Raw genomic sequence first — 23,503 nt, forward strand, 5'->3', positions numbered from 1 at the left:
TACAATAAACAATAAAAGCAAGCATTATGTTAATGAATCAAAAGGTTGAAGTACAACACAAGTTGTAGGTTTTGGTTTTTAAAAACCAAGGGCCCATTCTTTACTTACATCTACCAAAATTCCTTCATTTTTAACAGTGGCTCTTTACTTAAGTCAAATCTGAAGTTCCTGATTTCTTAGCTTTTTGCATATTTGTCACACTTGCATTTTTCAAATCCGGAATCAAATGTAATAGCAGACAAATATAACTCAAGTAAATACAAAATGCAGTTTTAATGAAGATCTAAGGGGGGAAAAAAGCTATTCAAACCTACCTGGCCCTATGTGAAAAAGTCACTTAAACCTTAATAACCAGTTGTGCCACCCTTAGCAACAAGAACTGCAATCAAGCTTTTTGCAATAACTGGCAATGAGTTTTTCACACTGCGGTAGAGGAATTTTGTCCCAACTTTCTTTGCAGAATTATTTTTATTCAGCCACACTGGAGGGTTTTCAAGCATGAGCAGCCTGATTAAGGTCATGCCAAAGCATCTCAATCAAATTTGGGTCAGGACTCCTTCATTTTGTGTGGTTTTTTTTATTTGGTTTGGGGTTCTTTGAATCATTCAGAGATGAACTGGCTGGTGTGTTTTGGATCACTTTTCTTTAGGATTTCATGGTAGAGAGCAGCATTCAGCATTCATGCGTCCCCATGAGGGCATGGCTCTGATACAGGGGTGTCAAAATCCAGGCCTCGAGGGTCGGTGTCCTGCAGGTTTTTGATATCACTCTGGGTCAACACACCTGAATCAAATGATTAGTTCATTACCACGCCTCTGGAGAACTTCAAGACATGTTGAGGAGGTCATTTAGCCATTTAAATCAGCTGTGATGGATCAAGGACACATCTAAAACCTGCAGGACACCGGCTCTCGAGGCCTGGAGTTCGACACCTGTGCTTTTCATTTGCAGATGAAGGATGTGAATGACTTAGTTTTTAAATCTTTTAGCCTGCTTCACTTTGTCAGACAGGTTCTGTTTAAGTGATTTCTTGATTCAGCACATCTGGGAGTAATCAGGCCTGAGTGCTTATCGTGAATTTAAACTCAGCTTGCCAAAATAACATGGCTATTCACCGTTCATTCATGATTTAACAAATAGAAATGCATTTAGCATTTTTTTAAAGGTTATCATTGTCTATTAAAATTTGTTTGATGAAAAAACTAACTAAGAAATCAGGAAGGGGGTACAGACTTTTGTCAGCATGCCTCCCTGAGTAAAAAACGCTTCACACGCTAGTGGGTGTTTCACGGTTAAATGGTCATACATAGTGGGAGCTGACATGTGAACGGATACACATGTGTCCCGAGTTGAAGTTTTGTCCCACGAGTAGCTATAAGAAAAGGACAAAGACAGTGACTGTTTGTTTGCCATGTATCACTGCGTCCAAACAGCACCAGTAACAGCATACCCCCGTCTTCTTGCAAAATAACTCCTTTTAAGTCGAAGAAGTCCAGCCTTGCAGAGTAACGTTTCCTCGTTTCCCTCCACCTCCTCCGGCGGTCCGGTGCACATTCGCGTTTCCCTTCAGCCTCATTGTTATTGAAGTGATCTTTGTTTCCTTTGTCAGATCGAAAGACATGTGTCCTATGATTTGGTCGCCACTGGAAAAACTATTTCGTCCATCGTGCCTGATGAAATTGATTTTGAAATTTCGGATCGTCTGCTCGAACATCGCAGAGCAACAAAACTAAAGACAAGTCTTACAAGAAAGAAAAAGTTTAATACGTCCGATAAATGCAATCGGACAGAAAATGTGAATGGCCGAATGGAAAAAAAATTCTAATCAACAAAAACAAAACTGCGTAGGCACACACGTTACTCCGGGGGGATCGCCCTGACATTGGGCGGAGTCACATGTCGAATATTCCGTGACCTCCGTGGATCCGTGGAAATTAAAAGAAAGCATTTTAAAGTTGTGGCTTTTCATTCTCCATTCAAGCAGCTCCCGTTACTTTTACATTTGAGATATTCGCAACCACCTTTTTATGTTGTTGTTGTTTTGTTGTTGTTTTTTACATGAAAGTAACTAATCTACTTTTAGTAAATATGAGTTGATCCTGTTATTTTGATAAATATTCATATTTATGAAGCTGTAACACCCCTGATGTGTTGCTGCAATATATTAACTTATGTATCATTAACTTTTTTTAATGGAAATATCACTGATTGTAATTTACGATTATTTAATTTATTATTATTTAATTTATTTATTTACTTTTATTTGATGGATCTTTCCTTACATTAGATAGTTTATTTCTTATGTAGAAATTTAAAAAAAAAACATTTAATTAGATTGGTTTATATTGATAGCCTTCTTCTGACAAACTGGAGACTGTAAGAAACAGTTATAATATACAGTACAACCAGTTTATTAGAGCACCACCCAATGCTTATGCCCCACAGCTGTCCTAAATTAACAGTACTGGTAATATTCAAAATAACTGCACCAGTATTCTCCAGCGGTTTTATCAAAATTATATTTTTTAATCTATTTTTATTTTATTATTATTATATTACTATTATTGTTTTGTTTTGTTGTTTAAGTTAACATTTTCACAAAAGCCGATAAAAAAAAATAGTAAGTAAATAACAATATAAAGTTTTTAAAGTTTTTGTAAAATATTTATGTTTTCTCGTGTTTCTGACAGAAGACCTTATGAATTTGTTAAGCACTGTATATAATATAAAATGATCTGTCTGCACAGGTATTATTGGATTACACGACAAAATCCCTTTTTTCCCCCTTTGCTTTTCTTCCTCTTGCATGCTTCAAAATAATGTTTTGGCCTAGAGGTACTGCTTTTCTCATCTGTTTAATTAACTGTGTTTTTCTAATCTAAATGTGATCTCTTATTATAAGAGAAGACAGACTGTATCCACAATGAAACATTTAGAAAAACTATCATCATCAAGGTTGTTAAGAGACTTACACTTTCATATTTGAAAGCAAGTATATTTCTTAATGATAAACATTAATCGAAATTTGAAGTGCAAGTTTGACACTGAAGAATGTTATATATATACACACATATATATATGTGTGTATGTATTTTTCACTTATGAATAATTAACTTCAAATTGTTTGGAAATGTCTTTACTACACTTCACAGATTGCAGTGCAGTAACAATGTAATGTCTTTCCTGCTTGGCGTTGTGTTAACACAGACCCACAAACTGCTAAACCCCTGCTTTAGATGTGCTCACACTTGCTGATGATCAGTTGGCATTTGATTAGCAGCACCTGTCTGCTACTTACCCTTTTAATTCCTATGAAAGCAGTAAGGGTGTACTTAGCTTTTTGCACACTGCTTCTGAATTTTGGCTCAGCTTCTGTTAAATAAATAATAACATGGTGTGATATGTCATGTTTTGTACTTCACTTTTTTAATGTCTTGCTGCGAGAACTGAAAGAGAGTAGGCTTTCCTTCTCATGACTGTAGTTGAACTAGCCTGACCCTTTAACAATGTGTAATTGTTACACCACTAGATGGCACTCCATACTTTATTGAGGCGCTCTATCATATATTGTGAAGCCATGCATTATTATACAAAAACATACCGACAACATCACTCACCATTACAAAACCCAAATGTCATGTTTCCATAATGTGGAAATCAATTATTTCAGAACTACTCATTGAATAAGCTGCAGTGGCATTTTACTGTGTTATGCTTTAATAAGAAGTGTTTTAACTCCCCTTTGATGGGTTTATAGTACACAATACAGCCATAAAATGAAGATAATGACCCATTAAAACTGACAGCTCACGACATTTAAAAACTCCTGGCACAAGTTAACCTGGACACATATCTTTTCAGACCTGCTCGCTTGCCACTTTTGAGAAGGGAATAGACCAGTCAGCAGCCTCTTTAATTTCACTGGAGAGTATAGTGAACCACAACATGCAGTGCAAAGGACTTACGGGAGTTTGTGATTTCAGCAGCCAAAAAGTCACTACGTGTAAGAGACTTGCTGCTTTGTAGTGCATACATACAGGATGTTAAAACATATACAAGTGACTGACAGCGGTCACAGACTACCCCACACAGATAACCGTTCACATTATATGTTCAGCGCTGCCAGTAGAACCATCGAGTTTAGAGAAGTTACTAAGAACATCTTTCATTAAACTGACCTTCCAGTCTGGTGCCAATATTATAAAGGCCTGAACATTTGTTTTATGGTTTATGTTATATGTTTTAGGCGTGCATGTGTGTGTGGGCTTTTATAAATGTAAATGTTTGACAAGAGTGTTTGCAATATTTAGATCATAATCTCAAGACAGCGCTTCAGCTGCATTTTAAAACAGGACGAGCTGAAAAGCAGAGGTCGGTTTAATCAACAAACTTTAATGATGTCTGTTATTCAACCACTCAAAGACTCCAGGCTTATAAACAATGGAAAGAATTTATTGTTGCAATAGCGCTGGAGACGCCACTTGTGGAAAGCTCAAGATCCCAGCTGTTGCAGAAGAACTTTGGTTTTGTTAACAATTACAATCCCTTTAACAATAGCACCAAGTTTAGCTAGTGGATAAGATAACATATAAAGCACAAGAACCATTTCTCCTCTGCTTTGGTTCACCTTTGTTGGACAAAATAAAAGATAAAATCTCAGAGAGCCATTTTAAACTGTAAATTAGTTCATTAACTTTAGCTAGTAGTTATTTTACTGTTTACAGTTAATTATTAATTCAAAGTTGCAACTTGTTTACAACATTAGATTTGGCCTTTTTTCTATTTTTCACTCATTTTCAGTCCCGTCCTTGTACCTGATCATTTTTGGAAAGATGTTTTTTGTCTATTAAGATACTTAAACACTAAACAGTGAACCATTCAGACATAACTTGAGGGCTGAACCACACAAAACAGATAAATTAGCAGGACATGGGTTTTGAATCGTGTCATTACGCAGGTTGTTAACTAATCCTGATGGTCATTATACATTGCTGACAGACAAACTGAAATGTTTGGGAGAATATAATCACTTTACCTGTTTTATCTTCAAAGCAGATTTTTGAGTCAAAAAGACCTGAATGACAGAGTGAATGATCTGAAGTCCTGCAGTGTAGTAAAAGTTACCTGGTTGTTGTGAATCTGGAAATTTAAAGTGAATGAGTGTTTGGCACATTTTGCTATTAAGCTAGAGAGTTTTAGCAACATGATCTGCTGATTCAGATCTTCACATGCGTGCGTGCGTGCGTGCGTGTGTGTGTGTGTGTGTGTGTGTGTGTGTGTACTGCTTGAGTGCACTTGCACACACGACCATTCATAATAGGCTTTGACTTTAGCAGTTTCTGATAAGGGCACCTATCAGGTTTAGTTCAGCTCATGGTGACTTGACTTTTCCTGCCAACTCAGTAAATCAACCACACGTAGTATGATGGCTGCGCACACATCTATCTGCCTATCCATATCTTTATCTCTGAGATATCACATCACAGTGTTAGTTAGACCGCCAAGACAACAGCAGCTGGTATTTTGATCTCGTCAGCTGGTTCGTGCAACATGTTTCCATCATTATCAAAGTTTCTTTATTGCAGACTTCTTTTTTTTTACATGAGCTTTTTTTACAATTGTGGATTTGCTCGTGATTATTAATTTTTCTTTACATTTCACCACTTTAATGTCTTCATAATCTTGATTTCTGAAATGATTTCTGTTTTGGCTACGTGTAACCCCGTTGTTTGTTGTTCAAGAAGAGAGCAGACATTTCAGTAATTCAGACCTAAATCCAAAGTGAAGTAAAAGAACCCAGAGGATAAGCCGCATTATTGATCTGTAGTTTCTACACACCGCCTCTCTCCTCTAGTTAATCCACAGGGTCAGCTCTAATGACATTGAGGAGCTCCTCTGGCAGTCAGCACTGCTGCCATTTGCAATTTAGATAGAGGGAAAGGAGACGAGGAGGAGGAGGTGTATGAGGGTGAAAACGAGGAGAGAACCTGAAAGACGGGAGAGAAAAGGAAAAGATGTGACAGAGAACTGCGGTAAGCTGAAAGAGAAAGACATAGGAGGGATGCATGCACTGCAGGAAAAAAATTTTGGGAAGGCAAAGACAGAAAATACATCAGGTGGATTTGAATGACAGGAAGTCAGAATGTGGAAAGGGTTGAGGCAGCTTAGTTGTGCACATCATGTCTTACAAATGTATGACAAATGACACCAAATCCAAATACATACTATGAAAATAAACAGTTCAAAATTGGGGGAAATATGCTTATCCGCAGTCTTCCTGATGGTTATGTGAAAATTTTGTCTCCAGCTTAGGTAGATCAGGATAAAGACTAAACATTAATAGGAACTGAAAACACTTTCAGTACCAAACTGTAAAAATATGAACTGTTCATGTGAAAAGCAGGAGCCCTGTGCACACATAAGAATCTCCTCATCTAACTTTAGCATGTTTCTAAAATCTCATAACTATTCCTTAAACCAGGATATGCAGGAACCTTAGTGTCTGATGGAAACATTTAACATAGAGCTTCAAAAGAGAACTTTTAAATTTCTAATAAGGCCCATGCTGAGAGGAAAGGATTAACTATGTCAGACTTTTTTCTTCAGTTATGTCTTTTCTTTTCTTTTTTGCACTGGCTGATAGAATTTCTGCGGCAAAACAGGAAAGCGCAAAGGGAACAGTTGGCAAACCTAATCTTGTGCAGATCCTCTGATAGCTTTCTTCTCCACAAACAATGCTGGTCCAGACTAGAAAGGCTCAAGAAGGGTGCTGAAAGACCCAACAACCAGGCAGAGCCAAGCTCTCTATCAGCCTCTGACAGCTCAACACTCAGACACGTTCATTTAGTGGCAGGAAGATATAGCTAAATCACCTCAGAACAATCGTGCCACTTAATGCTTCATATCCTCTGTTGTTGTTTTTTTTCTTTCTGTGTGCTTTTATCATTTCATTTCCGTGCTCCATTTAAAATGTTTTTTTTTCTAAAGCACGGGCTACTATTTTTCTTCTTAAACAAACTAATTGTTCTCTTTCTGTTGTTTGTTTATGAGAGACTTTTTTTTAATAGCTAAATTCATGTCTGTCTTTACGTTAACTAATTCAGTCCCCGTTCCTGTAATGATGTTTCTGCACTATTTGCACAATGAGAGACGACCTGTTTCTTGCTCTCTGGGAAGTTTCCCACAAGATGAAGTAACTGTACGAAAAAATACTATTTTAAAAGAACATCACAGATTGCGGTCTGTTTCTTTGTGGTCGGAATTTAAAAGCTATTGCCACCATGATGTCATTGCCACAGAGCCAGTGCTACAGCTAGTGAGTCAGAAACTGCAGGGTTCTGTAATGTAGACTACAAATCAGTCAGTCAGAGTGTGTCTGTCTCACTGCCTGTGGTTAACACACAAACAACCCACACACAATTGTCAGCCCACATGCTATATTCATGTCTAAAGTTAATGTCTAAAGTACTGCTCCATCTCAGAGTATAAGAGTTACCTCAGTAAAACAAAAGAGGTGCTTTGTTCCATCGTCAGGCTAAATCCTCCCTCAGCAATTACCGTTCACCTTCCAAAGACCTCGGCGAGGAACAGAGCAACACTCTTTCTTTTAAAGCAGGCAGTGGAGCATGAAGACAGAGGCGCTCTACAGCCAAAGCCAGATTGCTGTTCTTCTTCATCATCTACTGTCTGGAGCTTTAAACAAAATGTTCTGATTCTGTTGGTTTCCACAGCAGGACCGTTCGTGATTGTTTCACACATAAGAAAAAGGCATTTTTAGTGAGAGAATGGCAGGGGATCACTAAAGTCACTGGTACTACTACTGTGGGAAGCAATATCTTGTACATTTTCATGGCAATCCCTATATATACATACTACGTACACACAAAAGATACACACTAACAAGCCTGCTTCTAAAATTCTGCACATGTCTGCTTGTATAAATCAAACATTTGCCTTGAAAAGTATGGAAAATCTTTTAGCCAACAGTGGTAATGCTTAAAAATCCACTCGGTCTCCCCTCAAAACTCTTATTTTATAAATCAGGGAAGAAAGAGATGTCATCACTCGAATCACTTTTGCCTTGACTCTTCATTAAGCTTTTCCCATTTCCCATTTAAGGGTAATGCAGCTTTGATCACATTATCAGGCACTAAAATGCCATAAAAGACAAGTTGGAATGAAAAAATGACCCTTTCCAGCAAACTGTAGTGCTCTCACTGCTGCTGCAGTTGTTTACATCGGGGCCAGTGGGAGGCTTCCAGACGCAAAGGTTCTGACAGTCTATCAGTGGAAGAGGGTTGTTAATATGGCCACACAACCTCTGTCCTGACCTTGATGCAGGACCATCCATCATCTAAGCTTAGAGGAGACATAAGGTTGAGAGGTGTATCCACCAAGGTTAGAGTTTTCAAGTCCTATGTAGTATAAAACCTCTGTTCTGATTTCATAGTAAAGCCCCTACGTGTGGGATTTGCAAGGGGTAGTTCAGAAAAATACTGTGGCAGTGATAAATACAGATGGATAAGTACTGCTCATAATAAAAGTTAATATTTTACTGTTAATCGGTATTATGGGATTGAGTTCAAAGTTGCCTGAACTCTTAGATGTGAGGGCCTAGATGAGGCAGACAGCTATCTTACATTTACTTTCTGCCACTCTGTTCATCTATTTTAGGTATTTAGCAGGCTAATCTTAAAGTTGCACTAGCAACTGGTTGCCTATTTAAAAATCCTTTAGCAGTGGAGCTACATTAGCATTCATTTCGCATTGTTTTAAAAGCACAATACTTTCTTTTCTTTTCTTTTTTTTGGTCCCTATCAACACTCGAGGAAATATCTGCGGCTGACTTTGTCTGTCTCCCGGTGCTGCTCTGTAGTGTACAGAAGGCTTTTAGAAGTTGTTTAATGAGAGCGTTTGCCTGCTGTGGCTGGAAGCAACACTCATGAGAGAAAAGAGAGTGAACCAGAGTCAGAAAACCAAAGAGCTTAAAGATGTGGAAAATCTCCACAGAGCTGAGGAGAAGTGCAGAGTTAGTTCTAATATCGCATTTCAGAAATTTGCCAAGTTTGGGATTAAAAAAAGAATAGCTTGTCTTATTTTAGCCCCAAAACAATCATTTTTTGTATTATTAATTGTTATTCTTCTCATTATAAAGGTTATCATTATTACACTACCCTCTTCCTTTTTTCTTTTTGCATGTTTGTCACACAAGTTTCAGATCATCAAACAAATTTTATATTAGACAAGGACAACTTGAGTAAATACAAAATACAGCTTTAAATGACAATGAAGGGAAAAAAGTTATCCAAACATACCTGACCCTATGTGAAAAACTAACTGGTTGTGTCACCCTATTAAGAGAAGAGACTTTAACATCTCTGGAGAAAGTTTGTGCCACGTTTCTTTAATTCAGTCATATTGGAGGGGTTTTGAGCATGAGTGCCCTGCCTAAGGTCATACCAAAGCATTGATTAGGTGACAGCTAAACCTTCATTTTGTTGTTGTTGTTTTTTTGAGACATTCAGAGGTGGACTGTCCTGCTGCATAGGCCAGATGTTCCTTGAGGTTTAGGCAACAAACTGATGGTCGGACATTCTCAGTCAGGATTTTCTGGTAGGGAGCAGAATTCCTGGTTCCATCAATTACAGCAAGACTTCCTGAACCAGCAAAGCAGCCTCAGACCATCACACTGCCACCATCATTTTGTTGGTATAATGTTCTTTTTATGAAATGCTGTGTTCATTTTCCACCAGATGAGTCAAACCTTCCAAAAAGTTCAACTTTTGTTGCATCAGTCTAAAGAATATTTTCCAACATATCCTCGGGATAATCAAGATGTTTTTGACAAATGTGAGACGAGGCTCTGGGTCCTTTTAGGTCCTGGTTTTCTTCTTTGAACTCTCCCATTGATGCCATGTTTGGAGTCATTTTGGCCAGCTGGTCACTCCTGGGCAGGTTCAGCATTGTTCCAAGTTTTCTCCTTTTGCAGATAATGACTCACACCATGGTTCACTGGCATTCCAGGCCTGTAACCCTCTCCAGACTGATAGATGTCAATGACTTTGTTTCTCATCTATTCTTGAGTTTCTTTAGCTCATGGCATGATGTCTCGCTTCTTGAGATCCTTTAGCCTACTTCTCTTTTGTTTGGCTTTGTTTTAGTAGCTTAGTTAGGATACCAGGAAAAGGAGCTCACTGCCATAAAATTGTGTGTGTACCACCTGAAGAATGCCTATAGTCCTGTCTGTTCTTTTATTTAAGCGCCTTGTGCTCTCAGTGTTGAAGATCTGAGAATGTGCTTTTGGCTGGCAGCATGCAAGCTGTGTCTTTGTTGCACATTCATACACATTTATGCTCACACACACACACACACACTCATCCAATCCCCACGCTCCCATTTTGTTTTTTGGGTCGCACTCATCTGCAGCCTTATTACCCAGAGTCCTCTGCGGCAGCCCGATCGGGGCTCTGCTGCTGGAGTGTTCTGTTAGTCACATCAGCACCCAGCACACGCTCAGCCCAGCTCAGATCATCAGGAATTTCACCGATGGAAAACCTGCTCAGAATTCAGAAGAAGCCTGTGCATACATCTAATTGTGATGGAGTTTTCCACCTTGGCTCAACTGCTCTTTTTTTCTCTGCTTAGTCGCAGGATGAAATGTGCTTTCATCTCAGCAGAGAAATTAACTGAAGAAATTAAACTGAAAAAAAAGTCAGTTTTGCATGTCTGAATCAGGATTGTTGCATTGCCTGCTCCCATAGTAAAACACCTATACTATCTTCCAATCACCGTGACTATTTGAGTCTTCAGTAGACTCATTTGCCAATGATTATAGTGGCTATTTCTAATTTAAGATACAGTACAGTGGCCATCACGGTGTGCAAGTCACTCATTATAATAAAGTGATATCATCTGCACAATGTTTGAACATCTGTTGAGTGGAAATGCCCAAGGCCCTTTTTTTTTTTTTAGTAATAAGCCATTTAACAGCTGCTTAATTGGTGTATGAATCAGCAACTCAGATCTGCATTTTCTCCTGCTCTACCATTATTTTTACATTTTAATGCCTCTGAGAAACTTAAATGCTGAATGAGAACAGCATGTCAACAGTTATGTTTCCATGTTGCAAAATTCTTGGGAACAAATTAGAAACGAATGTGACCGCTTGAACGCCACGTGATGCTACAGATGATGCTTTCGCTGAACTTTAAACACCACTGTATACACTGCATCTCTCTTTTGGGGGGTGGTGGGGTTGTTTGATGGTGCCATTAAATGTTTGCAGGGCTGTCCAAACTCCTTTAAAAACCAAAAAAAACCCAAAAAAACAGGCCAGCACTTGAGCTAGCGAGGAATCTTATTTCAAGTTAAATACATATTGGTTGGTTGATTCCCTGCAAAGAACTGACAGGCTATTTTACAACCAGGCATTAATTTGTTGAGTCAACCAGCATCAGAACAGAAGAGTTGGCACAGCGGGGCCTGTATTTTCACGACTGCTTGAAGTCGGTGAGACGTAGAATGATACTAGACATGCTTATTAGGATGTTTTCAACTCTTGCTTCCCTGTTGCATCAGCTGCAGGAAGCAAACACGTTTTTTTTCCTTGAATGCCAAGTTTATTTCACAGCCCAGTCTGGATGATCTTGGGGCTGCAGCGCTTCCTTGTTGATTCCTTTTAGATAAACTGTGTAACCAGTTTGTAAGTTGCCTCGCTTTACAGTGCTAATCAAATTACACCCACAGGCAAATTGTTTATATGGGCAATATCAGTAGTATCACTGTGCTTATGAATGCAACTTTTATGGGTTTTTTACACAGCAATAGAGAGAGTCCCCCCCCCCACACACACACACACACACACCCACACCCATCCCAGATGGGATAGCCTCTTCATCAGCAGAGAGAAAGGGGGGTGGAAACAGCAAATACTGTTTAAAGGAGGCAGTTTCAAGATGCCCATGGACCTGAGGAGTTTTCTTTCTTTTATGTCACCTTATTCATATGTGCATCTACATGCAAACATCTGTAAATGTGTGTGCTTTTAGTGCATTAGCATGTTACTCATTTGTATTATGTGTTTCCATGTTTCCCAGCGTCCTAGTTTCTCTTTTCTTTTTGCAAGAGAAAGCATTTTTAGCAGGTGAACAGGTGACCTTCTGACTGGATGCACCTGAAAGAACATCGGCGCTGTCTTGATTTAGCTCAGCCTATCCTCGGCTGTCCGCTTTAGTAAACAACTGTTGGAACAGCGTTACATCTCTAATTCTGACACCAGCATTTAGTTGAGAGCAAAAAAACAAAAAACAGTGTGACAAGGTATACTATTGTTCATGCTAAATTATTTACTGAGACACAAGCTTCTGTAAACTTCAGTACCAATTAATCTGAAGAACCTCTTTTGTGTGAGAGCTTAATCGTTTGCTAATTAGCGTCCTTGCTAACAGACACTCTCAGTGGAAATATACGATTACATAGCCCATCGACAGGCTCAGTAAACAAAGGCTGTTTGCCAAAATACCAAGGCAGTTGGTGTAAAGCCGGGGAGGGGAAAATATATCACTTGCGTGTGTGTAGCCTACTGTGTGTTAATACTATTTATGTGACAAACAAGAGGCAAACAAAGTGTGCCTCAGAGTATCGAGAGAGAAAAAGAAATGGGCCGATTTTGGATTTACCCCGTAGATTACGGTGGTTTTGACTGTATTTTCTATTTTTGTAAGTGAATATGCTGACTTGCTTATAAATGACTTGAAGATGCAAAGCTAATAAAGAGGGCCTATTAGGTGGACTAAGAAACATCATTTAAGGAGGAGTAGAGAGGAAGAAAACAGATGATAAAAACAGGAGAGAAGTTTTTTATAGTGAGTCACAATCTTTATGGCGTAGAGACCTTTTAGAAAAATGTGGGCGCCAAACTTCTCTGGTGGTTTTGTTTAAAATAACTGTTCAAGGCCAAAAGAAGCTCACAGTTTTCACATAAAGAGCAAACATCAGTGAGAAGTCTCAACAACTAAATACTAATTTGTCCAATAAAATTTTTTCTTCTCTCCCATCCCAGCAGTCCTCTCACAAGCAACTTTTCTTATGGCCTTTTGTAAGAAGGTGCAACCAATTTGGAAACTACTGGACCTCACTGCCTAACTGTATGTAAATACCCTAAATGGTTAAAAATAGGGGGTCACACCTTTTAATCTTTGAATTCACATGTTTTTAGTCCGGGTGCCACAGGTGTAGAAAATCCAGCACCTAGCCATGCAGCCTGCCTTTACAAACATCTTTGAAAATATATGGGTTGCTCTAAAAGGCTCATTAAATTCAAGCAGTACGGTATTGTAGTAGGATGTCACTGTAGCAGTAAGTTAGTTCATTGAATTTCTTCATATCCAGATATTCCACAATCAGCTGTAAGTAGTTCTGTTTCAAAGTAGAAGCATTTATGAACTAGAAACTACAAACACTCAGTTACAAAGTATCAGACCAAACAAAGTTGCAAAGCGGGCATCACTGAGTTGTGAGGCACATAGTGTGCTCGGCTCACTCAGTAACCATAGAGCTCCAAACCTCCTCTGGCATTAACATCAGCAAAAACACTGTGTGCTGGGAGCTTTGTGGTAACTTTGGTTTCCATGACCAGACAGCTCCTGTACGTGTAATGTGTAGGTGAACCAGGACTATTGTACATATAGTGTAATTTTAAAAGATCAAACTTTAACCGATTAGTAGTTTCTTTTTCAATATTGTAAAAAAAAAATTGTAAAAGTTCTGTTGTATTCTGGTTATATTCCAGTAGAACAGAAAGGTTGGCGAGCAAATGTAATAGTTAAATGTAAATTTCTGTTAAATGTGAGTTTATGTTGTCTCTATAGACAACAACAGATACGTGATTTTCATCCATTTTTCACAGTTAATTACTGTATGAATTTTATTAACTGTAAGTCAGTTTTGGAAGCTGGGAATCGAAATGCGAGAACTGCTGTCAGATTATCAAAGCACTGAACCTCTATCGCCCCAAACCCCTACGGCCCAACCAGGTCCCGTGGGCTAAGGTTTGGCCACTGACGCTCGACCTTGAGCCTCTACCCCAGGCCTTGCTCCAGGGTCGGACCCTGGTAACCCTGTGCCGGACAGGGTACACTGGACCTTTGGTTTCTTTCTCAACATAGGGGTTTTCTGAATCACTAATAGAGCAAATTGATCCAGACAACATAGTTCCTGGGATCACTAGAGCTTAGTCATTCGCGAGGGATGACCGAGCTCCTCACTCTGCTCCTCCTCATCAAAAGGAGCCAATTGAGGTGGTTCAGGTTTTTGACTAAGATCCCTCCTGGATGCCTCCAAGGGCAAATTCTAATAGGAGGAGGCCCTGGGGAAGACTGTCTATATATCTCTTGGCTAGCTTGGTGTTCTGGGTAGCTGGGGTGAGGAAAGTATGGGCTTCTCTGCTCAGACTGCTGCCTACTCAACCTTAACCCAGATGAGCATTAGAAAATGGATGGCTGGATGGATGGCTGGATGGATGGATGGATGGATGGATGGATGGATGGATGGATGGATGGATGGATGGCTGGCTGGCTGGATGGATGGATGGATGGATGGCTGGATGGATGGATGGATGGATGGATGGATGGATGGATGGATGGATGGTCAATTAGTGTATCTTACTGGATAAGACAGAAAAAGTTTAACTTTGAGGGCATAGTTTGCATTTGACAAAGGTGATAAATCTCACTGTACTCACTGTATCGCAAAATACAGTCGCAATAGTGTGATATTGTGATAACATCATATTGTGGGGTGATCCCTGCCTTTACTATTTATCCTACTACGTCTTTATAGCTGAATTTGAGCTGACTTGCTGATCAGTCTGCAGCCTCTTATACAATGAAGGATATCACACCGTAGCCCACCTTAGGCTTTCTGAAAGATTCAGGAATCTGGCATAGTTAGAAAAGAGACAATGTACCAGACAAACCTGATAAAGGAGAACTGGCACTTTGTGCTCAGTGCATACAGTCAGTCTCTACCTACATACCTACCTGCTTCTCACACAGAAACATGACAACAAATGGGTTAACCTTTGTTAACCTTTCCATTATCTGTTTTTCTCTCTCTCCCTCTTTCCTGCTTCCTCTATATTTTCCTTGTTCTTTCTCTACTCCTTCCTGCTCCTCCATCCTCTGGAACACATGGTTATCGCCTGTGAGTGGTTGTCATGGTGATCGACCCCGAGGGACTCATCCCAAAACCAAAAGTTCTGCTTGTCTGAAATAGAACCGCCTCTCTCCAGGGGGAACGGGGGTTTATTTGGCACATGGAGGGGGGAAGTGGGGAAACAGGGAGAGAGAGAGCGAGAGAGATTTCAGTTAAGAGATGAGAGCGTGAGGACAAGAGGGTGAGATAGAGAGAACCGGAGAGAGTGAGGCAGCATGCATCCATTCCAACTGGGTCACATCGCGGGAGCATTGCGTAAGCATAAACACTGCTGCCCCTGTGCTACGCCCCCAGTGCGCACACACATACACACACGCATGCACACACACGCATGCACAGTCTGTGTTTTTCCAGAGCTTACTACTGTCTGGGAATCAGCCTTCTATAGTGCCTTTTATACCAAGATGTAGCCTGTCTTTTTTTTCTCCAGAGTGCTTTGACTCAGTGGATTTGTGATAAGTATATTGTGACAGTGGACTGAACCTTCTTCTCTGTTAGCTTCCAAGCCGGTCATAGCAGCATGACATAGCACTTCTTCCCTGCTGCATTTTCCAGCCACACTCATACATACAGTGTTTCTATCACTGATTCTCACTCAGCTACTATCATGCCCTACACTGTATATACTACATGCTTCTTTGTGTTGTGTGTGAGCTTCAGCAGGAGAACGTTGTTGCAAAATCAACCCAGCAAGCTGCTAACTTACCTGAAGTGAGAGTTGCAGGCTTTGACCACAGAAAGGCGCTACTTTCTGTGAACATCCATCCATCCATCCATCGTTTTTTTCTTAACTGTTTAACCACCTTAAAGTTACAAGGGCGCTATAGCTTATCCAAGCTGTCACAGAGCAAGAGGACATACCTGCTGTGAAGTAAATGCAAAGGAATAATATGTAAGCATGAAAGTGTGCTATTTGAGACACTGGATAGTAAATGTATCCAAACTTGTGTTTCCTATTACCATCAAACAAACATTTTAGTGCATGTCGCCCACGTGAGGACTGGGGGGGGTTCCACTTTTGATCAAACTCACATACATTATGTAGCAGGAATTCCTACAGGTGGTCCTACAAAGTTTAATGCTCATCACCCTCGCTGTCTTTCAGCAGATGTGACATTAGCGTTTCAGCGGATTTCCCGAACATTTCCTCTTAGTGTTGCAGCTGCACTGTAGCAGCACTACATATGATGTATGTACAGGAAGGCTTATAAGGCAACCACATCTTCTCAAAGAATGTGTTGTTTTCTCTCTCTCTGTAGAGCTCGACTGTTCCCGACATGCTCCGCTTCCCACATGTTTGGATGTCTTCACACCTATGTAAATAAACACCAATGGAAAAGCAGTTATTTGCTGGAGCTGTTTGTGCAGTGAGCTGCGTGTGCGTCGGTAGAGGGTGTGATTGTCTATAAAAGGAGCATCCAAAACCAGTTGTTTAAAAATCCTAGTTGGACTGTTTCAAATCCCCCCTCCTCTTCTCAGTTTGCACTAAGCAAGAGGATATGTGTGTGTGTGAGTGTTTGTGTGTGTCGAGACTACATGTCAGGAGAACCTTTCCAATCAGGGGAATGGGAAGGGGATAGATGCTGACAGACAGACAAACAGACTTCAGACAGGCAGGGAGACAGAAGGATAGACGGTAGAGCACAGAAAGAAAAAGAGAGATATATGGAGAGAAAGAGGAGGTGGGTGGAGTTACTCTGAAAGGGGGCGTGGTTACACAGCTGTCACTCACTGGCGGTAGCCATGGAGAACGGGCGGTCCTGAACAGCAGGACATCCAATGGGAGACGACGCTGCTTGTGTCACCATGGTGACGGGGCTGTGCCCAGGGAGGTTGTGATGGGTTGACAGGTGCGTGACAATCGGAGCTCTCTGCAAGCATGTACGCCAAAGGCAAGAGTAGCAACGTGCCGTCCGACAGCCAAGCCAGAGAAAAGTAAGTTTTATTTATGGGGGAGGAAACCGCGGCTGTGAGGGAAGTTCATGAGCGGCCGGGGGCAGTCACACACAGAGCTGCGGGAGGGGAGGGCGCAAGGCGATACACTCAGCGGCGTGGGGCTCTCAGCTCAGCGCTGTGCACGGCTCAGAAAGTTGACTGCTTTGGGTTTTCTTTGAGAAAAGACAGACATTTTATCTGCCGGTTGTAAATGTTGTTAAACGGGAAAGGTTCAGTTTTACCAAGCTTGTTTCACCTTCCCAGAATTTTAATTCTAATGCGTTTTTTTTTTTAATTACGAATCCAGCAAACACCTTCCTTGTGTAAATGTTTTGGCGTCTTGTGCAGGTTGATTGTTTGATTTCATTCTCATTTTGTTCATTCTTTTTCTTCAGTCATTATTAGTTTTGGCTGGTTTATGCTTTTCACACACGCGGTAAGGATCGAACAGTTTAAAGATAAACTAGATGTTCAAGGTCTGGTGTCGGCGGCAGCGGCTGGAAAGTCCGCGCATTTGACCGCTCGAAAGCTGCTGTGTTTGGAGCGTGTTGCTTTGCACAGAGGCTGCCTTGCTTCAGATGCCGTGTTCCGCGGGTCCGGTCCTGCTACAAGCTGCCCCAGATGGGGCTTGTGAAAACGGACAGTCACGCTGTCGTCGCGCTTGGGGAGACGGAAACGGTCGATCCGGTTATTTTAAAGTAGTTGGCCACGTACTGTGGGTGTCCAGCAAATTTGTGTTGACATATCAGCTGTTTTTTTTGTTTTTGTTTTTTTTGTAATAGAAATGCTTGTCATGGCTGTACTGTCTGTGTGTCTTGTCCACTGACACGGGAGTGGAGGGCTTATTTTTCTACCCTCCTGATTAAACAACAGCTTCTTTTTTTTTCATTCTACAGTAAGGTCAGTTGTAGTGGCTCCATGTGTTTTACGCATTCATCTAATCAGCAAATGATCCCTGGTTCGATCCCAAGAGGTGACACAAATCTCTTGGGGCTTGCTTCAGGAAGGGCGTCCGGCATAAAAATCAAATATGCGGTGCTACCCGCTGTGGCGACCCCATGTGAATAAGAGAGCAGCCGAAATTAGCCTGCGTTCTTTCTTTCTTGTTAGGTCAGTTGTGAAGGTGGACATGTTAGTGACATAAAATAGAGGCTGTGTTAATATAAACTGTGGTTGATATCATCTCTTTCTTCTTTTTTTTTATGCATGGAAACTAACAGGATATTCCCACACCTGATGCACTGGGTCAGGAGCAAGTCTTTATTCAGCCTCACTGGCCAGGCTTCCTGCAGACAGGGTGATCACAGTTGTAGCCTGTGCTCTCCCTGTCTGCAGGGACAGCTTATTGCCACCTGTGAGAGTAGGGCAAAGTTAGTGCAGATATTGTCTCTATCGTCTCACTTTGACTGCCAGATACTGCAACTCGTTTATTGTGTCTTTTAAATCCAGTTCGCCCACATTGGTCAACAGCGTGATTGAGTGTTCATCCCTTGAGCCCCATTCTTTATTCCGAATCGATATGAAAGGACTGAAAAGTGAGACTCTTATCGCTGCCTTATAGCGTGCACTGACTCAGAGGCTCCGATGGAGAGCTTCCTCCAGGCCTGGGAGATACTGTGTGTGAAAACATGCATGCATCTGTGTGCGTGTGTGTGTGTGTGTGTGTGTGTGTGTGTCTAGGCATAAGATTTTGAAGTGGTTCTGCAGTCTCCTGTGATGAAGTTCATATTTTGCAAGCTGCTGCTAAAAGTACATCAGCGCAAACAACAAAGAAGCAAAGCCATAATGAGGAGACACACTAACTTTATGTGACTAAACGTTTACATCAAAGTCGATTTATTTAATGGAACCGAGCCGTCTACCTAGTGTATTGTTTAAATTGCGTACACGAGTTAGAGGTGAACTCAAAGGGAACTTCTTACTTTTCCTGGTTAATTCAGACGTCTTTGCTTTTGCAGATCATTTCGTTATCTGTGTTTACACTTCGACGCAAGATTGATGTTCCACTGGGCATTACTGCCAAGGCCATGTCGACAAAAGAAGGGAACGCGTGTCAAGAACATGCTAGATGAAAAGGCAGTGGAAGGCAACAAAATCGAGGAAGCCAAAAGTTTCATTTGTCTCTTAACAAGCAGCCTTGTTTATCAGTGGTGTGTATCAGAGGAGCAGAGCAGGCCCGGCGCTGCCGAGTCTTCAGTTGTTTCTCATTTCTGCAGCGCAGCAGGGGATCAGAGAGTGGGAGAGACAGAGGGCAACAACAGATTGAGGAGAAAAGGAAGGAGGAGGGGAGAGAGCAGGACTGAGGGAATTTGCTGGATCATTAGTTTACAGTGTTGTAGTATTGACCTCAGAATGGACCCCTGCAGACACGGGGCCCTGGCGTCTCGCCCATGTAGATACAGAGAAGCTCTAAATACAACTGACCTCTGAGGATTGATGTTTGTGTGTGTGTGTGTGATAAACATCTGAAACATGTAGTCTGTTCTTGCTAGAGATGCATTTGGGGAATATGCTTTTTTTTTCCTATCTCATGTGTCCACACTATAAAAATTCAGTTTATTTCAATTTTATTTATATAGCGCTAAATCACAACAAAAGTCACCTCAAGGTGCTTTATATTGCAAAGTAAAGACCCCAAAATAATAGAGAGAAAACCCCAACAGCCAGATCACCTGCCTATGAACAAAGACTTGGCGACAGTGGGACAGAAAAACTCCCCTTTAACAGGTAGAAACCCGTGGCAGAACCAGGCTCAGGGATGTGCAGGTATCTGATGAAGAGAGAGCGAAATGATCCATAAACTATTATATTTCAATATAAACACAGATGTCACGCTTGTATTTAAAATCTTATTCAACTTTCTCTATACAGTGTAACTAAGCTGCAAGATCATTTACAGTATTATAGTGGGAATAGTCTCTTGTATGGAGACACAGATATATATTTTTTTTTCATTTTTTTATTTCTTATTTGCATATATTACATGGCAAACATTAAGAAACACCCACTGCACAAAACATTTGAAGTACATTTTGCTGAAGGTAGGGGGAAAGCTGTTATCACTTATTAATTTCTTTTATATAATTTGTACCTTTCATGCTGGAGGATATGCAGATAAAGAGAAGCAGATGAGCGAGAAAAGGAAATGTTTTCAAGTATTGTTCTTTCCCAATCATAAGAAATAACAATAATAATCACAAACATATTGTCTTACTTGCCAATTATGGTGTCACCGCATGCTGATTATTCAAGTTGAATGTGCCGCACAGTGTCTGGATCATATCTGCCTCTGAGAATGGCGCAGAGACACATGGGCTCAGGAAGGATAGCTGAGATTTTGTCTGTGAGGCTCAAAGCCCCCAAAAGAAAGACATTTGAAATATTCAGGTGTGCAAAAACAGCAGCCCAAGATGCAGACCACTTGCAGCAAGGTATGTCTGGATGATGCTGAGTAAAACTTAAAAATATAATCCTGACGCATGCATTTTTAAAGAGAGTTTTCTCGTATTTATACCCTACGTCCGCGAATATCTGAGAATAGGCTGTCTTTATGCCTTTGCACCAGTAATGAACACTTTGTCTGGCTTTTAAGACAGCAACACTGCTCTGGTCTCTCTTCTCTCTCTCTGTGTGCTACCTGTGTTATGGTCTGCGCTTGATTTTGATTCAGAGTGACAGTACACGACCACTGACTGTGTACTGCAGTTGTTCAACGAGTGTAGGTTTCAGTCGCTGGCAGTTAGAGGACACATTCCACATAGTTCTGGGATTGTGGTCCTGACTGAGTTGCATTGCAGCACATAGTACAAATTCCTTTTCTCCTTTTTTCTGAGTGAGTATTGAGTCATGGAACAAACTCTGCCTCAAATGCTCACAGATGCTTGTTTTGTCCATTTTTCCAGTGTTCACAGCTCTATAAATTGCTTTTCAGGTGTTTCCTAAAGATCATGTAAAGTCAGGGTTTAAAAAACAAACAAATAACCTATAGCATAGGAATGTGTAACTAGTATAAGTACGTGCCATTTCATTCAGTCTGGTTCAGGTAGCAAGCATCATCTTGGTGCAGACTTAAGCATTTTCTGGTCTTGTAAGGATCATCATTCCACACACATAAGTGTACACACACACATACACACACAGCTACTTCTAAACCGAGACACCTCAAAATCCTGCCAGGAGGCTGCCAATGCAGCATTGCGCAGACTGAGGCAAAGCAGTGCATGCTGGGAGTGTTTATCCGACAGAAGCAATTCAGGCTGCCACTCTGGCTCTGACAGTGAGTCGCATTACAGTGGAACTACAATAAAAATAGCTGTATCTCTCTCCCAGATGCACTCACGCACCGCAAGCTCACAATGCATTGGATAAACTGTGCAGGGAATCACATTTTCCCCATGCCAGCTGCCACCTGATGAATGTAATTGATGAGGGGTTTTTTTGTTTTGTTTGTTTTGTTCACTACATTTCGTCGTCCTTGAGCAATGATATAGGTGCAATCATTAGAACAAAGAGGAAACCTATTTGTTATGGCAGGAGCAAAAGAATGTAGCCCGAGGGTAAACATATGTTGTTGGTCAGCTTGGATGGTAAAATGAGAGGTTAAGTATGGGAAATAAGCATGAAAACGTGAATGCTGGAAGAGTTTAAAATTTGAAATAAACTCCACAGCTAAGCGGTAAAAAAATGAAAAGGGACGGACGCATGAAAGAAAGATTAAAGAGGTTTTTCTTTCTTTCTTTCACTGAGGTCAGACGAGGTCAGGTGATGTCCTACAGGACCGCACGGTCTAATGCTCTGTAATGGCTCTGTGTCGAACCTCCCCACTCTATACACACATCCCACTCTCCATGGATCACTTACACTGGTAAGTGGCCACACCTGGTTCTGTTGGCTCAACTCCCATGCATAAGCCCCATACATAAGATCCACGTGGTAGGCCTCGGCATGAGCTTTTCCTCTTTGTTTAAGTGGACAAAGAACAATATAGATGTGCGTGATTACGTGTCTGCGTATCTGTGTTAATCTTTGCTGTTCTGGTCAATAGAGAGGATGCTACATGTGTTAGCCTGCAATCCCATCTGAGCTGTCTGCTCACAGCACTTTTCCCCATATGTTTCATCCCTCAAAATCAACCTTCATCTGTCTGTCACGCTGCCAGTGTGGATGTGAACTACAACATCCAGTGATCATTACACAGCTAATAGCCTTGCCAGCTCTCAAGGGATGCCTTGAGAACAACTGTTAGAACACGGAGAACTGTCACCGCTCTCTGTCATCTGCGTTCGCCAACACTGACTGTAAGTGAAAGATAGCAACTTAAAACTGCTTCCAGTGTAAACGCCACAGTGTTTTTAGATTAGCATCAGTCTGGGATTACAAGAAAACCAGAGGAGAAATGCAGCTCTGGTATATTTTCTTTCTGTGGTATACAGAGCTGTCTTCAAATGAAAGTGATAATGACAGTTTGACAAGGCTCTGATAGAAAACACTTTTTAACCTGCTGAACACATAGAAGGCTGTTAAAAGTCCTCTTTTATCTGCTGGCATCCCTCCTAGTTTCTCTCTTATCCCTTCTGCCAGAGATGTAACTTGCCACAGAACTGCTATCAAAGCGGCGGCCTCTTATTGAGCTGTATGAGGCAGAAGGGAAACGGCCTCTGATCGACGCAGGGAGGAAAAAAAGGTCTGATGTGTCAATCAACACACAGGACCCTGAAGAAGGCACCCTCACAGGACGCCTTGGGGTCCTTGGGAAGGATCGACGTGACAAAAGGCCTCCGTCGGCATCAGATAGCATGTGGGAAAGAAGGAGAAGAGAACAGAAGAGGGCATGGCATCCTGAATATCTTTTATCGCTTCCCAAAAAATAGGCTAAGGATGAGAGAGTTTATCACCTTGTGCTGGTCCCTTAGGACCCCATGGGTGTCCCTGAATGCTTTTGTTTTAATTAGAAACACATTATCACATCTCTTCTCTTCTCTTCTCTTCTCTTCTCTTCTCTTCTCTTCTCTCATTTGACTCTTTAAGTTAGCTTAAATAGCATTTCTGAGAAACAGAAGAGCTGCTGTGCTGCTCGTGGTTTTAAAGCTGTGCACAAATGCCCAGTTTTAAAGGTGTTTTGTCTCTCAGGCAGCATTTAAATCTTTTCTCATGGCATTTGATGTTGTTTTGTCATGAAATTACCCAGACTAACTTAAAAAACATGTTTTGGCCAGATCTTCCACCTCAAGGTATGATGAGACACAAAAGAGAAATGAGGGAGGCAGGGGATTTCATAGTCCGCCTTGATGACCTTGAATGGGATCCACTATCAGCACTGTCTGGCTTTGTTAGGTGATATCGGCCGTAGCTCTCG

General features: G+C 41.0%; 1 protein-coding gene across 1 annotated transcript in view; it reads left to right on the forward strand.

Annotated features, from left to right (window-relative positions):
- The first annotated feature begins 16,826 nt into the window (after nucleotides 1–16,826).
- ssbp2a (single stranded DNA binding protein 2a) overlaps nucleotides 16,827–23,503 on the forward strand; it is a 57,771-nt gene continuing 51,094 nt past the window's right edge. The window contains exon 1 of the mRNA XM_003456067.5: nucleotides 16,827–17,148. Coding sequence (XP_003456115.1) covers nucleotides 17,093–17,148 — 56 coding nt within the window. The 5' untranslated portion in view covers nucleotides 16,827–17,092. The remainder of the gene's footprint in view (nucleotides 17,149–23,503) is intronic.

The sequence above is a fragment of the Oreochromis niloticus genome, linkage group LG12, assembly GCF_001858045.2.
Source record: "Oreochromis niloticus isolate F11D_XX linkage group LG12, O_niloticus_UMD_NMBU, whole genome shotgun sequence".
Lineage (NCBI taxonomy): Eukaryota > Metazoa > Chordata > Actinopteri > Cichliformes > Cichlidae > Oreochromis > Oreochromis niloticus.